Source organism: Melopsittacus undulatus, chromosome 6 (genome assembly GCF_012275295.1).
Source record: "Melopsittacus undulatus isolate bMelUnd1 chromosome 6, bMelUnd1.mat.Z, whole genome shotgun sequence".
NCBI classification, from domain to species: Eukaryota; Metazoa; Chordata; class Aves; order Psittaciformes; family Psittaculidae; genus Melopsittacus; species Melopsittacus undulatus.
Genome location: NC_047532.1, coordinates 82681512 through 82699294, shown reverse-complemented (window position 1 = coordinate 82699294; position 17783 = coordinate 82681512). Strand labels below are relative to the sequence as shown.

Sequence of the window (17783 nt, the reverse complement as noted above, 5' to 3'; positions counted from 1 at the left end):
ATGTAGATGGTCCCACTGACTTCAAGGAGAGCATGCAGATGAGTGTCTCAGTAATGATTCTCCAGCGTGACCATCCAAAGGGATATTTTATTCCAGATTGCTCCAAGAAACTCAACCCTCCGCAGACAGATTCTGCCACCTTTCACATAATGAATAGTACCACATTGGGACTCAGCTCCTGCGGAGCAATGTCCTACCCATACTAATAGAGGCACAATCATGACATATTCCTTAATGTTAATTTCAGGCCCAGTTATGCCACTGTTAATCATGTCAGTGACCATTTAATCATGCAAATAATTGCATTGATTTCAGTACTCACATGAGGAAGTGCTCACCAATATCTGAAGAGCACACTTGGGGATATAGCTTCATAATCCATTTGCATTTCTATGTGTAGTACAGGTAAGAGTTATATCATTTCAAAGGGAAAGCGGTCTAATTAATTTTTTCAGAGAGAGCTACTTCTTGCAGGTGTTTTCTTGTCCTTGATTTAATAGAGGCCCAGTGCTCCCCCTCCCCTTTTACAGCTTTAATGGTACAATATTAAAAAAGTCTAGATGACTGAAAATTGTACATTAGCTGTAATTTTATGCAAGAGCTCTTTCAGTACTTCCATTCCATCAGATTAGAGCAGATGGATGACAAGTACTTTTGTAGGTGGTTTTCTACCTCTTAATAATTCCCCCCTTTGAGTGAATCTGATGTATAGGTAGATGTTCTGAACAGTTCATTATCTTGGCTCATACTCCCGACTATGATATGTGTTGTTAAACAAACTCATCCCAATTTCAGTTTGACAGTGACATGGGTTGAACTTCTGGATGTGAATGCAGATCTAGTTTAAACAGAGAAGATGACTCCAAGCAATCTGAAAGTTGCTCATATGGTATTTCTCTAAGCTGCAGTACTATGTTCCTATAACTAACCCCTTCTCAAAACCCCTAATTTTCAAACTGAAATTGTGTGCCAGTTCACAATATGAGCTGTCTGGAAAAGAATGCCTGGTTAAAGAATAACTAAGGATCACCACGTCCCTTGACCTATGTATGGGAGAAGGTGAGCAGCATCTCCTGAAGGCACATCTACTCAGTGCAGCGCTCATTACAGTCAGTTGCCCCTCTGCAGCAGGTTGGGTGACATTCCATCAGACACTCAGGAAATTGTAATATACGATCAAGATGACTTAAAATATTGGCTTGGACATAAATATTAATGACATGCTTTCACTCTTAAATTGTGCTGTTGTTTTTGTAATGCTAAAAATGGCAATTCTGTTAATTTCTAGAGTGGCAATTAATTTCTAGTGTGCAGTCATGCAAAGCCTGGACAGCCCAAAGCATCAGTGAGGACAGTTACTCAGCCTGCAGCTAAAGCTGTGAAAGTATAAAAACTGTGTAATCTAGCACTATCTCTTTGTGTTCACCATACACATCATATCAATCTGTCCAAGGCTTAGGTCTTTGTGAACAAATCTACATGACATACACTGGGAGGCACCTGCAAGCAGGTGAAGTCCTTTAAAAGATCTTACTATGCTTGAATCATACTTCAACAACCAACTTCCCAGAAGAAACCAGCACCAAGCAGTAACTGTGTGAAATGGTTTACGCTCAGTGTCAGTAGGATAGAGTGGGACTACCAAGATTAAGTAGCACATGAATAGAAATATTCTGCTCTAACACAGTCTAACAATAAAATCCCTGCCACAGTACATGGTGTTCAGTGTTTTAAGATGTAATAGGAATGACTTGGAGCTACCGTAAAAGCTTATTGAAAGCGTCATTGGTCCATGGTCGGGACTGATGCCATCCTCAAGTAGGAATTTAAATGGGGCACTCTCAGTGCTGAAATGATTCCAAAAAAGCACACATTTTAAGTCTGCTCATAAAAAGTAACACTCAGATCAGTATTTAAACAGCACCAGGATAATAGTGAGCTTTGTCTTGTTGCAAGAGAAATTAAGTTTGTATCAATATGATAATAACAACTAAACAAAAAAAAGGCCCTGTATGGGTTTTTTTTGTTCACAGATTGTCAAAAATGGTCCTTTAACAGTTTGTACCTATGTTTACTATACTAACTTAGTCTTTGGCAGAATAACAGATGGAAAAACATCCCATTGAATAAAAACCCCAAGCGCCAGGCAGCAGTTTCTTCTGCTTTTATCCTACTTTCATTTTAAGAAAACATAATGCTAAAACCCTATAATGATGGTGACTCAACCACCTCTCCAGGTGACTTGTGCAGTAAATTAATCCTCAATGTGTTTTCTGTTCGTATCCAAGCTGGATGGCTTTTCATTTTAGTTTTGGACCATGAATAACTATGCCCACAGAAAGCAGGCATTATTATCCTCCTCGGAGACTCTGAACTAGTACTGTAATGTTAACACCTGATTTCCAGCCATCACCTGCCACATCCTCAAACAGGGATTATGACAATTAATTAGAAATAATAAGAAATCCTCCTATGTCACATCTCTTTATAAATAAAAAATGAACTTTTCTAGGGTTGTTCTCTCTCTGGGACTAGATTAGGTTGGTCTGACTATGTCTTTAACTGTCTTGCCTCACTCTTTTGGTCTCCTGAAGGTTTTGCTTAAGCGCCCATTCCTACAGCTTGTGTGTATAGTCTTTTTCTAGTAAATATCCTCTTTGTTATTATATATCCTTTTCCCCTGCTGATAGAGACAAGTTCACCCTTTGGATATTCCATCCACTGAGATTCTCAACTGCTTTTACAACACTCCCTTCTCTGATCAGAATGCTATTTTTCCCATTTTTGCCTTCCTCAGGAATTTTACAAATTCCTGATTCATATCACAACTTTCCTCTACTTCTTTAGTTACAAAAAATCCACAATATTTTCACTTAAAGGAACAAATTCACAATAATGAAGTGCAAATGAAGCATAATATCAAGCAGTTTCTGCTACACTTAATGAGCACTGTGTCCAGAGCTTTCACAATATGACAGGCTTCAGCACTTAAGAAATGGCAGTGTTTCATTTTAAAAGCTTGTGCAACAGCACAGCTTGTCCTTCTCATGAAGGGTTAGTAACAGGGTGTCTTTCTAAATTATTAGAAGTGACTAAAAAAATTCCAGTGTTCATTTAAAATCAGGTTCTTGACATCAGGCATTTAATGTCATGGACTTACTCATACACTGTTGTCCATCCATTTTCATCACTCTTGGTTGCTAAAAGCCCAGTGTTTCCAGGGTATGTCATTAGAGCCAAGTTGTAGCCTTGGGCATAAACTCTTTTCAGAACCCCATTGCTGCTTATTGTCAGCCAGTACACCTGCCCCCCTGGCACCACGATCCACAGGGGCAGCCCGCTCGTGTCTCTGCGGATGTGAACCGAGTTCCCATTGCTGCTGGTGATGGTGCCAATATCTCCTTCCCCATTGTAGGTAAAGTTGTAAATGTAGTCCCTCGTTATGAGGTTCAATGTGTGCAGGTGGGTGCCGTTGATGGTGAACTGATACAGTTCTTGGTCCGCTGGTGATGCGATCTCATACATGTTCGTGTCACTGAGGTGAGCCTTGTTTCGGCTGACTGCACGGATGCGAACATTGCCAAGGTCTGCTATGTACAGTGTGTCATCAGGAGAGACTGCTAGAGAAGAAGGTGCTTTCAGCTTTGCATCTTTGGCATAGCCACCATCACCTGGGGGAGAAATGGTAATTTTAATAATCCATAATGTCTGTATTTAAGCTGATCCCCTAAGCCTGACACACTGCTTCTCCTCAGTATCACTTACAGGTCAATAAAACAAGATCTTCTTCCAACTCATTAAATCCCTATTATCTAAGGTTGGTGCAATTCTAAATTACTTGCAATGAAGACAAACAAGAATATAAATTATCTAATTTACAACATTTTTGCTAAGCCTCAAACCCTGCTGCTTCAGGAAAGCTTTAATGGCAAAACTGTGAAAGAACAAAACTTGACACCTCAGTTTTTATTCTGCACTTTCTGTCTGTTGGCATGTAGTTACAGTAGAATTGTGTTACAAGTAAAACAAAGAGAAAATAAACCCCAGGAATTCAGCTAAAAAGACACTGAAGGAAGTATTAATTTGTACTTAATAAAACCTCAACACTAAAGGCAAACAAAACATTAGCCCAAAAGCAGCTTGAGAAACCCTTCTTTCAGTATCACTTGATAATTCATTTGGTTTGTGTATTTTAAGGTTTGAGGAGGATATCTGTGTTATCATGGGCTGTATGTGCATATCCAAACGAATTTACACGAGTAGGATTTTCTGTAACTAACACGGTAACACATTAAACCTCACTCTTAGAGCGAAACACGTTCCTGCTTGTATTGCTCTCCTTCTGACTGAAATTAGATCTGCTCGAGCATGCCCTATGCTTCCTTGGAGATGGACAAATGAGCTGATCTTTCTGCCAAGCCGACCCTGCCTTTCACCACCCAGCCCTGGCACAATCCTTACAGATGTCACAATTCCTCATTTTTTAGCACTGAGGGGAGTTTCCCTCAACATGAACCTTGAACAGGATTCTTTTCATTGCTCTGCCATAGCTGGCAGCACTTCCAATGCACACGAGGCTTTGATTACCATTACAATGCTGGGTCAGCAATACACCTTCTCTGGAATACCATTTACATTTTTGCCTCTCCATCATTGACATACTTAATGTTTTCTTGTCAGTAATTAACCTTTTACTTGAAATTAGAAGCTTAAGAATTATGATGACATTATGGAGCTGAACACAGTGGTCATTCGAGATGACAAGATGACAACATACTGCACACCTCTGCATACAGGAATGCTGTCCTTTGGCCCATTATGAAATATGCTTCTATCAAAAAAAGTGGTGTATTTGTTTTGGTGCATGCATGGAGAGGGGCTGTGCTGCTGAGCATGTCCAGTGGTGCAGTGTGGGCCTGCTACTGGCTGTTCCAGTTCAAAACACACAAAGAAGAAGCACTGAACATTATGTGTCTGCATCATTTTGCTGGCTGTGCAGTGTGATGCAAGCAATAGGAAGGCAGAAGCCAGTGTCTTTCATGCAATGTGAAACACCTTGGTGCTCTTCTTGGTGGGAAGGAATGCCTGGTCCAGCAGCATTTAGGTGCAATCTGCACTGGGGCGGGTATCATCTTCAACAAGGGCAAACATATCTGACACAGAAAGGCAGGCTTAGAGCTAAACTGAGTTTTGAACTGAGCGTAATCTCTGTATGAAAAGTGGAATAACAAAGATGACCCTGTGGTTCCTCCAGTGCCAACTGGAAGACTCACTTCTGTGAATAAAATAGATTAAATCCACAAAGAGCTGCTGATACGGTTTTCTGCTTTCCAAGGAAACTGAATTATTGCTCCTCTGCCCTTCCCCTGACTGCTCTGCAACCTGCAGCTGTGCCAGGGGATATTAACAGATAAGAAACAGGAAATAACTAACATCTCCTTACCTGAAAAACAGTCACAATTAGGATCAATCTTGCAGTCGCAATCTGATGGGGCTCCAGCAATGATAGAGATCTCACCATTGGTTGTGACCTGCTGTATACGGTTGATCTTTCTTTCATCTGTCTCTGCAATGTAGAGTATGCCACTGTGAGACACAGCAATTGCCCTGGCTGACTCCAGGGTCGAGTGGATGGCCACCTTGCTGACAATGAAGTGGTCGATGCCTGGCACCTGGCAGTGAATGGGGCGCCCAGCAATAATTCGCACGCGCCTGTTCTCAGAGATCTGCAGGACGATGTTGTTGTCCAGGACATACAATGAGTTGTCTAGAGGGTTCACGGTGAGGTCTGTTGGCCACTCTAATCGCACCTGGGAAGAAAGAATTAAGGGAAAAAAAGAGGAAAGAATGATGAAGACAGCAAGGCAGTTTCATTCAACCATCTCTGATCACCACATCATCAAGGCACTCAGTAGATTCACCCAGCACTGCTTCTCTAGTATCTACCTTTAGTTGGGTTTGGCAGAAGAAGTTTCAATAAGCATACTCCTTCTGAGGTCCAGATCCAGCATGGAGCAAAACTTGACTGGAAAAGTAATTTAGCACCCTCTGAGAGCTATTTGCACAACTCCATTAAGGTGAGAACTTTATTATACCTACGCAGTCATGCAAATAAAAACACACTCTTCATGTCATGCAACATCAGCCAGAAAATTTTCCAGGTCTGAATGTTATTGTTTCAACATGGCAGTCAATGCTGGCAGGGTGGAAAACAGTCAGAAATTGTCAATGTCCTAACAGTTTAATTGACTGTTAGTACAAAAGGAAAATGCCATGCTAGAAGAGTATGACACACTTCTACAATTTATTTACTAAGCAAGAAATGTTAATAAAGACTTATATGCCACAAGAAATATAAGCTCGTTAATTCTTTGTAAGATAATAATACACCAATATATCACATTTCACATGATACAGTAGCTAAGCTGCAATTATTTATAATGCTTTTGCTTTGTGAATTCAGTATTTCAGTCATGGATTAAATAAACTCTTCACACTTAAAGTTAGCTTCTTGCCTTTTTCCATGCAGGTGAGAGTGCCAACCAAACAGTTTCCAAACCACATTGGAGGAAATACAAGAAGAGTGACCTCACTCATCTGATTCCAGTTGCATCAGGATCTGGAGGAATTAAACGTCCTCCCAATAAAAGGTGGGGCTGCCTGTCCAACCTGGAAGACCACCAGTATGTCGGATGCTGATTGTATCATGTACTGACCAGAGCTTCAACCTTCTCCAATTGAGAAAGCTCAATAGGTACTGTATGATTGTTGACTTGGGAAACAACAACAAGAGTAGACTGGTCCCTCTTCCCAGCTAATGGCCAGTGGAGGATTTGGACTGCAGCTTGTCTATGGAAAGGTCAGAGAACAAATGAGCCACCGAGATTGCAAGACAGCCTATTTTTGTCTGTCTCGGGATGCTCTGCTTGTTGCCCTTCACAAAGAGATGGCTGCTTGTATCTGAATGGAATTTTTCTGGACTAAATATTTCAATCAGAAGAGAATAAACACCAGGTTAAAATGTAAAGGGTTTTTATGCTTTATATGTTACAGAGGCTTTTACTTTTTCATTTTCTGATTTTGTTGATGGTTTTTCTCATTTTCCACTGCACTAATTAAAAGATCTGTGAATGCAGAGACCACAGATGCTAATATAATGCTCAGCAGTGAGGAATAACATATGGTACAGTGCGTGGCCATCGCAAGCCACCTGCTTGCCTGGGGTCAGCTCAGGAACCAGGCTAGAGGCCAAGTCTCTCCCTTTGCCAAGCATCAGTATTTCCTGAATAATCTCATTTCCAGAAGTCCATTGCTGTTTTGATAATCGATGCTTTAATAAAGCGAAGGCATTGTGGCTACCATGTCTCATCCTGCATGGTTACATGGTGCACCACACAATTACCAAGGCTCACAGAGTAATCTAATTCCTCCTTGTGCCCAGTCCATTTTACTACACATAATAACTGGCATTAAGACTAATGCTGTTGGGTTCAAGATCTCCTCTGAACCAGGTGGTAGAGTCCTTCCAAATGATGATAAATGTGGTGAAGCAGTTGGAAACAGATTTCTCCCACAAAGGTGCTTATTTCTGTGTGTGTCTGACTGCCCAGATTCCACCTGCTGTGCTAGGGCTGCTTACACGCTGCTACTAGCTCATGCTTAGACTGGGAATTCACTGGGACACCAAATAAAACCATTTACTTAGCATAAAGATCTCTATAAGGCTATATTCAGGAAACCTGGAAGAAAACATATTTGCAATGTACCTTTAACGCAGAATATTTGATTGCTCTATCAAAGTAAATGGATTATTTTTAATGGGAAACAGACGCCTTCAACTTTAATGGCCTCCTTCACAGATCACTCTGCTGTAACAATAATCTTTGATTAACTGTAACTAGATTATTCATGATAAAAACTTTGGCCTGGAATTATCTGTTGTTGCCATAATGACTCAATATAGCACCTGACATGTTTTAATAGTTGGTTTTCCTTTGTGGACCAGCAACACTGTCTTTGCCCGGTGAATAACTTGAATTCCTCCCACTATGAAGGCATGATCAATGTCTTGCAGATAAACAGGAACTGGTTTGGGCTAAACCAACTTTTTCTCTGGTTGATTTGAGGCTGATTTGGTCTACTGAGATAGAATAAACTTGTATGCAGCTGTCCATTTCACTTGCAGCAAGGTACCTAAAGCTTAGTCTTAACAGCTGCTAACTGCATGAGCTTTTGCTTTCATACTGATCACATCTGTAAATCTAGCTGCATTCTGGCAAAAGTAAATAAAAGTTTAGTTGGGAACATCTAAACAGTTTTGGTTGCTACACCAGAACTGTTGCCCAGCTCTCTGCTCTGCAAAGCTAACAGAAGGCATGGCTACAGCTTCTCTTTCTTGGGTTTAAAGCAGTCATGGATGTATTAATGCTTTAATCCCGGGTGAAATATTAAAGGTAGCATGTACCTGTCTGGAGACTGCAGCATAAAAACCAGCTGCTGCTCACTCCAAGCTTATGCTAGTGCAGCTGGAGGTGAAAAAAAGGTGAAATAGGTCAATTAAAATCAAACACGCCCATAAACATAAACCCTTCAGCATTCCTAATCTGAGGGAGAACTGCAGATTTAATACAAAATCTGCACTGTTCTTGTCAGGAAGAGGCTTCACTCGTCTTACATTGGGGCTGCTGCAGTCCCACCCCATCCCTTCTCCCAATGCAGCCCCCAGCAGCAAGGCCAGTGCTTAATGCGGCCCTACAGAGAGCAGGTTGAGGATAGTTTGCTGCCTAAAACCTGATCACCTAAATCAGCTTAAGCTGCAGTGTAACTGCACCCTCAGGTTCACTGTTACCTTGAAAAGTCACCAGTTGTTCCTTTTCTTTTTAAGCAAGCTGCCCTCTGGCAGGTTTCTGTAACCAAACCATCAGTTGTGCTTCATTCAAAGCCAATAAACATATTACACAGAAGCACTTCAATTCTCATCTGGTATCACTGTGCCTATTAAAAAGTTTTTCCAGACAAAATCTCAGTTAGGATAAGAATATTAAATCAGTTAATACTCTTTTAAATTTGAAGCAGTTCTCCACAAGCCCCTGTAAAAAGTCCTCCCCCATGTATGTGTATTTCCCTTATAACTCAAAATTGGGCCAATTGCAAGTATTTTTCTTATATTTAGTGGGTTCTTTTTTGAGCAGTATACAGGAACAGCACTGATGATTATCCCATTCTAAATGGACAGACAAGGTTTGTTCAGGAGCAGTCAGTTCCTTATGCTCTTCACACACTGAAATTTCCAGGTGACAAGTCTGTTTTGGTTCATGGCAGACTGAGTATTTGCAATGGAAATCACTGCCGAAACAAGTAAGCCCGTGAGCAATGAAACCTTTGCATGTAAGTATTAGCATGTCAACTTTTGTGGCAATTCAGCATTTAACTGTCAACATAAAGGCCCCAGCTATATCTAATAATCAACCTCTGGTTTTAGAAGTGCAAAATTAACACCTACTAGAACTTTTTTTCATGTCAAGTGTTCCAGAAAACACAAGGTGCACTAAGGCAGCTTTGGTTTAAAAGAACTTTCACTGGGATAAATAACCCCCAGACCTCAATGGTGTTTTTTTGTATTTCTTTCCTGCAAAATACACATGTTCTTGTGTAACTGTCTATCTACCTATCTATCTGGTTTCAAAGTACTTATTTTTCTGTGGATAGCTGACCCTGGCTGAATATTAGGTACCTACCATTAGTCCCCTTTCAGCTGGGCAGGGGAGAGAAAATGTATGAAAAGGCTCGTGGGTCAAGATATAGACAAGGAGAGATCACTCACCTATTACCATCATGGGCAAAACAGGCCTGACTTGGGGAAATTCATTTATTACCAATCAAATCAGAGTAGGGTAATAAAAAATAAAGCCTAAATCTTAAAAACACCTTCCCTCCAGCCCTCTCTTCTTCCTGCACTCAACTTCACTCCTGATTTCTCTACCTTCAACCCCCCAAGTGGCAGAGGGAGATGGGGAATGGGAGCTGTGGTCAATTCATCACACATTGTCTCTGCTGCTCCTTGCTCTTCATGGGAGGACTCCTCACACTCTTCCCCTGCTCCAGCATGGGGTCCTTCCCACAGGAGACAGTGTGAATCCTTCCCATGGGCTGCAGTTCTCCACAAGCTGCTAAATTGTGGATCCCTTCCATGTGGTGCAGTCCTTCAGGGACAGACTGCTCCAGTGTGGGTCCTCTGTGGTGGAAAGCTTCTCACTCCTGCAGCCCCCTGTTATCAACACCTTGCCATGCAAACCCAACACATTGTCCAACAGCAAAGCTTTACAACTGAAGTAGCACTGATAGGAGAGCCTGTACTCATGTATGTCTTAGGCATACACACCTGCACATGTACACATGGTAAAGTGTTAGCTTATCAAGAATACTCTTTTATTTTTGGTTTTGATGATACAACTGAAAGTTTCTGCACATTTTCCATGACATTTGCATGGCTGTGGTATTTTTGGTACTTTCTAAAACAAAACAGATCAAACAAATTCTACTATTCACATCAAAGTAAGAACAGTAAAGGGGGAAAAATTATCCTTGTCTGCAGATGCTGGTTTCAAGAGCTTAACTGTTTGGTTGCAGGGGTAAATTTCACTGGGATAAGTTTCATTTATCATGGATTAAAAGAAGCTGCATAAATCCCTAAAAAGGCTTCATCATTGCTTTGATTTCTTGCCATGCGTTGCTTGTATGTTTTGATTCAATTTCATGTAGTAGCATGAAATTTATGCCAAAATTTTTCTGATAGACCTGACTGATGGATTATTTCCTATCAGTACTGCTCAGCTTCGAGCACTTCTGTTTATGCTACCTTTGCCTTTATTCAGCTCTGTGATAGGCATTTGCAAACCTGATCGTAGCCCCTTTCATATTCCTCTTTCACTGGTAACTTCCTTTTTTCATCTCCTCTTATTTATACTCACTTCAGTTGTGGTTTCCAGGCCAAACCCTTTTACTCACCACAACATACTTTTACATAGCATTTTCCTCTCTTCCTCTTCAAACCCTTCTTTTCCTTCCTTCTGGGAGAGAAATGGCTCAGAGGAAGGGCTCACACAGGTGGTCCATTAGAAGGGAGTGTGTAGTTTACAAGGTGAAAGGAGAGTGGTTCTGCTTCCCTGAACTTTTCACAGGATGTCTCACTATGTGTATTTCTATTTTCCCATAGTTGACAAGCATGGATATTTTTTCATCATTTTCTGTCAGTTTGCTCTCACTTCTGGGCTCTTCCTTCTGTTGACACTGACACTGTCAGCTCCTCTCAGCAGCTTAGCTTCTTTCTTAATGGTACACAGAGACACAATTCTGCTCCTGCGGTCTGACACCAGGGAACCCTTCCCCATGCTGGGATTACAGGCTCCTGCCATGCTGGAGGAGCCTTTGTTTCTCATTCTCCTGATGTTGCATATTATAACATGCAGAATTACACAGTTCAGCTGCAGCAGTCCCTGCTCTAAACTGCACAAATGTTGCTCTCTCTGCATTCACTGTTCCCCAGTGAAAAACCCAAATAAATGAGTTTTGCAGCCTAACGACCACCATTTCCTACCCTGGGCTGGCAAAGCAGCTGTGGCACATTTACAGATGCACCTCAGAAGTCTGGTCTCCAGGATCATGGCTTGGGTAGTCTCTCCATGAACCTGCCTTTGCCATCAGTTATTTCCAGTGGATGAGGGACCCAGTGCAGGAATGTGAAGGCAAGGCACCAATTCAACAGTTTTCACTGCTCGTCTTCGCTTCACTTGCCATGATATTCACTGTGCTCTCACTTTCCAGCTCTCTTCTTGTTTCATAATTTCTTTTTTATGACTTTCTTTTTCTGCTTCACAACTTCAAAGACTGTATCTTGGGTCTACTAAATCAATAGGAAAAGTTGATTTCTATGGGGAGAGGTTTCACACTGCCTTTATTTAACAAGAGAGGGAATATTATCCAGAATCACATAAGCCCATTGACTATGAAAATCAATGGGATTTAAGATTCCTAAGCCATTTAAGTCTGTTTAAACATGGTACCCGTGGTTTATATGGGCTATGAATTAATATTTCTTCAAATACCCAGAAGGAATTCAAAGCGCTTTGAGCAGACCGGTACCTCTGAGAGCAGGAATCTAAGACTCTTCAATTAAAATATCTCAAAATAGGCCATGAATATGAATCTAACCCAAACGTATCTCCAATGCTGGAGTGGGAATAGATGTCTTCCAACCATACCATTACAGCTCACCTGCATAGCCAAAAGGACAGAATGGGACCAGGTGGAAATCTAGCTAACAACAGGACTGTTTCCATTTCCACTCACTTTCCAACTTGAGTTTCCAGGTCCTGGCACTTGCCAGATGAGACGGCACAGAAATAAAATGGCATAAATCTTAATAAATCTCTCACTAGTTTTGGCCCCATCTTTCCATTTTGGGCTTAGAAATTCTGGATACAGAAAGCCAGTGTGCTGCCAATGCAGAAAAGGTAGGAGGAAGATCTTGAAAAGCTTTAATTGAGGCAGTAATTAACAGCTGTTTGAGAACAGCGAGAGGCTGGAGCTAGTACATTACCATGTCTTCTGTTTCCAGTAACTACTGAGCTTCATAAAAGCATCTGGCCTGAAAACTGGGAGGAAGAGAGGATACATAGAAATGAATTTTCCCAAACTGAAAACAGTGAAGAAAGCATAAGCCCTGCATTTGAGCAACACCAGCCACCGTGAATGTATCAACCAAGTAATAGCCATGATTCAATTAGTTCCTTATGGCTCTGGGATCATGATCTCTGACAACAGCACTGCTCCTCAGGGCAGGGCTCCTTTGTCCCGAGGGCTGTGCAGTAAGTGACACTTGGGGAAACAAAGGATGAGGAGCTGCTGCCAGGCTTTCAGCTGGGTATGTGGGAGCCAGATCAGGGCTACAAAACACATTCCTGTAAGGATCAGAACACCACAGTTTTCACAAGAAAATGCAAATTCACTCCTGTGGCTTAAGCTTTCCCTTAAGAGTTATACCATTAAACTCACAAACACAGCTTCTGCAAGGGAAAGAAAGAAGGATGGGGAAAACTGATATTCTGCACTTCACGTTTATGGCAGGGCATCTTCTATGGCAAATTCCTACAACAATACACAGCTCAATAGTAACAACTGTTTAAAAACCATTGTAAGAGTGCACTAATTCTTTACTGAACTGTCACAGAGAGTTAAAGTAAAACAACTATAGAAAAGTTTGACTTTTAACTTTAAAATGTGTCTTTTCTTTCCACACAGGCATAAAAATTCTAGGCAGAAAAAGCAACTGCATTAATTTGAGTCCTTACTTTTACAGAAATTAGCATCAAGATTAATTATTATCATGACATGATTTTCTGCAACTGATTTTTCACAAGTATTTACCCAATAGATATTTCAACGGAGCAAAATGAATGTAATCTAACTAGCTGTCATGCTGCATTGAAAGCAAACACATAGGCTCCAAATACCTAATAGAAAATTAGGCATCTTGCATTTTGCAGAGCAAACAAGACAACTGCATTCCATGCTGGAATCCTTCCATGTGAGTATTTACATTGATTAGGTACTCGCAAGAAAATGTACTGGAGAGTGCTTGATTCCAGTCTTAGACTGTAAGCAGGCACTCGGCTCGAAATTTCTGCCAGCTAAGGGCATTGATTACTGCTGTGATGCATATTTGGATATGCATTGTCAGACTGTGCCAGAAAAGCTTACAAGGAAAAAGTTTAGGACTAATGCTTTTTTAAAGCAGAACTCAAGAAATACCACTCAGCTAAATAATGCATTTCAAGCCTGGGACAGATACAAAAAGGAGAGGCACTCAGCTCTCTTGCCTTCCAAAAAGGCTCTAGACAAGCATTCTAAAAGCATGACTAAAGTTCTGTTTTTAACAGGTCCCTCATCAGATAGCTATGTAAAGCTTTTGATTTTCAGTAGCTGAGCTCTAGGTCTATAAAGGCAGATAAAGGCTCTGGACCTAGAAGGGCTCAGGAAAGCTCTACAAAGCCTCTTACAAAACAGAACAGCCCCCACAACCCCCCAAATTGGGGGTATACAGAGGTGCAGGAGGTCCTAGAAGGGGTCCCTGCAAAGTTCTATATTCAGAAAGGGTCCATAAAGGTGCTAGATCTAGGAAAGCATGCTGGGCTAGAGAGGGTGGCAAAGACAGGCTCTGAGAAAAAGCTCTAAAAGACTTCCAAGCCATCACAAGAAAAGCAATATGTGGTAAGTCTCTAGATGTGCTCCAGAAGCAATAGATGCCTGTGTCCCCTCCCACCTCTTGACCTAGAAAGGCCCAAGATCTACAAAGGTGCTAGATGGCTTTAGGAAGGCTCTTAACACCTCTAGCAAAGTTGTAAATCTCTGGATCTCATGCTCTCAGCAATTCCTAGATCTAGAAAACAGTAAGAACAGGGCTAGATCTGGAAACATCCTTTTAAAACATCATCTTTTCCTTTAATCCAAATCCAAAGACTTAAGCAAATCGCATCAGTTATAAACCTTTCTGGCTAGATGGGACCATACAAAAATAATTTCACAATTAAATTAGTTCCTTATGACTAGACTTCTTATACCAAGTTTCAACCACTAATCTCTCCTGATTCCCCTGATTTTTGGCATACCTTTCATGAGCCACCCAACACACTTCTTACAGTTTATGGCAGTAACAGCAAACAACATAGAATGTTGGTTTTGTTGTCACTGTTGACACTGACACAGAAATATAACTGTGAACTGGCAAGAAAAATAGAAGAAAAAAGAAATACATATGGATGGAGGACCTAAAGGGTTTTACTTCATATCATGACTTTCTCCAGTTCTCACCAGAGACAGCTACATGCTGTTCAGTTCCCTGTTTTGCTTTGAGCAGTTGATTGAATGGCTATCGAGTGATGTTCAGACATTTATGATTTTCCTGCAATGTGACCTACATTGCTAAACTTCATACATTTATTCTCCAAGGCAGAGTATCATTTTGCATCCACATCCCTCCCAAAGGAACCTATCAGCGGGAGATGAGGCCCAGTTTGTAAAAGCTGAATGTCCTTCAGACATTTTTAGCTAATTTGTTTGTAAATGTGAGTGTTATTGTCAGAGTAACATACTGCATAAAATGGTGCTCTCTATCATTCTGTTTGCCTCTCTCTGTGGCCTAAACTTCATAATGCACAGCTATAAACATCATCTCTGTATGGCATGTTACAAATGGATACAACTGATTTCTGGCTTGACATTTGCATATATTTTCCTCCATCGACACAGTGTCTTTCCATTTTTTCATCTTGGCACAGACAAGGGTAGAAAGAATGCTGAAGAAAGCATGGTATCATGAGGAGGAAACCAGGCATTCTCAGCTGTCACTGCCCAGGCTGCAGCTCCTGCCACTTTATCCCTGTGATTGTCACAGCTTACTTTCATTTGACTTCAGCAGCTTGTAAGCATAACTCAAGGCAAGCTTAGTGCTAATAATGATACCGGAAATATCACTAATACCTCCGAAGCAACATTTCATGGTACTAAAACCTTTTCAGTCTTTGTTTATAACCAGCTTTGAGACCCAAGTAGTACCCAGAGAGCAAGGGAACAACACCCTCAAGAGTTCCCTTGTGCTGACATGCTTCAAAGTCCTGCCCTTTGTAAGCTGTTATTATTACAGTGTTGTTTTGACAGGCTCTGCAGACTTCCCGGTTCCCCTTAGCACCTGGAGCAATTTGCAAGCCAGAAGTATCGCTGTGTGGGCTTTTTTGACCCCCCTTCCATCGATTACTGCAGTGCAATGCTCTCTTTCAGTCATACAACCATACCCATACTTTCTTTTACAGCGCTCAAATGCAGAAGTTTGCAGCTATGTAAAATTCCAATGACTTGATGATAGAATTAAACTACTATGTAGCTTTTTTCTCCCCACTTACACTGATTTTATGCCTTTATTTCTGTGAGCTGCCTTCTGATCTGTGCTGTTGTGAGGACAGACCAGGAGTTCAAAGACCAGTCCTCACTCCTCCAAGATGTAGGGTAACCTTCCTCTGGCCTCGCCAATGCAACAATTTCTATCCCAGCAGTGTGTGACATTGCTGCAGGATGGACACCACCACCTCTGGTGTCTGCTGCACTCAAACCTGCCTTGCACTCAAAACTCCAGACTTATGTCAGCTTGCTTGGTCTCCCTTCCCCTAAGGATGTGCAGCATTTCCAAATCCCCAAGCCAATTTGAAAGGCTTGGAAGCTCAATTATTACTGTCATTCACTTTGTAACACATTAGTGGATGTAGATGAACAACTGGTTTACAAGAAAAGGAGGGGCACTGACTGCTTGGTCTGCCCCTGCATGCTCCCATCATCATCTACATTCCCTCCTCAGCAGCCCTTCTTTGGGCCTAAGCTCCAGGATATCAGGGACCAGCTTTTGCTACCCAATTACTAATGGTTAGTTCTGCTGTATATGTAGAAATCATATATACATATATGTACACAGACATAGTTATATATGCATATATAGGTATGTATTATGTGTACATATATTTTTCACACGCATATTTTGTCCTCTATGTCTCCTCAACAGAACAAATGTCAGATGTAGTAACCAATATATCTCAACCCACTGCAGACTCCCACCAGTCTGGCAAAGCTGCACTAAACATTTTCAGCAGTGTAATTCAGCACAGCAGATACAAGGCCATCGCCTTTGCTCTCTATACAGAAAAGTATACAAGGCAAAAAGTAAGAGAAAAGTCAAGAGCAGAGGTCTGTCAGATCTCCTTCACTTCACCATCAAGTGTCTAACACTCCCCCACTGCAACAATCAAAGAAAAGGATGCAATCACTGAAAGAGCTGATTAAAATGTGCATAGTCTTTTACTCAGTAGTAATGCATTATTTATGACAGATAATTGAAATAAATTGCAGGTGACCAATACAAAAAGAAGGGCTTTAAGGAAGAAATTGCAGTGTGACTTCATTGCATGGCATCCTGTTTCTATGACTAACATTTCAAATTCAGTGATAGAATAATTTGATAAGAATATAAATTAGCTGTGATGAAACCCCCTGCTTTCTGTTTGACATTCTGAAAATCACATTATACACCTACAAGTTTGATTCATGAGCTCTCACAGACTTTTCCCACCTCAGATCCTAATCCTATGAGCCTCTTGCTTCGCAGTTCCTGTTAAAGAAAGGCTACTTAACCTCTCCTCTACCCCTGGGAAAAGATTATTTTATCTTCTACCTGAAGATCCTTTTTGAAGGTTTTCAGCTTAGTTTTTCTTCAAAGTATGGATACCAGTGACTGCTTGTTCCTATATATGTTATAGCTGGAATTATCTGGTATAGGCTTATAGTATCCAAAGACTAACAATTAACCGAGCTGGGGGGCCCCTCGTTTTTGAAAAGGTTTGAAAATGCCTCAGTAAAGGCTCTGTTGCTACACGCTCACTACTGCGCTTTCAATTAAGCTTGGAGTAGCACCAAGAGGGAAGCCCTGGTTCCAATGAAGTCAGTACTGGGGCCACGACTTCCACTGTAGTTAGCTTGTCTGGTACTGCAGCAAAGCCAGAGATCAAAGAACATGCAATTAAGCAGCAGAAAAAAACAAGCAAACAGAGACTAAGATGACTTTATACTGGAAAATAATAACAGCATTTCTGGGCTCCTTCATGCAGCAGAAATTAGAACAAATAATAATAATGCTTTCTAAAACCAAGAAAAGCTCTCAAAGTCTTCTTTCAGAGGAAGAAGCA

General features: G+C 41.1%; 1 protein-coding gene across 3 annotated transcripts in view; it reads right to left on the bottom strand.

Moving 5' to 3' along the window:
- The window catches only part of TENM1 (teneurin transmembrane protein 1), a 235949-nt gene that overhangs the window by 18751 nt on the left and 199415 nt on the right, over positions 1 to 17783 (bottom strand). For all 3 annotated transcript variants that reach the window (XM_034063828.1, XM_005148358.2, XM_013128841.2), the window contains 2 exons: positions 5444 to 5810; positions 3161 to 3671 (listed from right to left, as the gene is read on the bottom strand). In XM_034063828.1, the coding sequence (XP_033919719.1) occupies positions 3161 to 3671; positions 5444 to 5810 (878 nt within the window). The remainder of the gene's footprint in view (positions 1 to 3160; positions 3672 to 5443; positions 5811 to 17783) is intronic.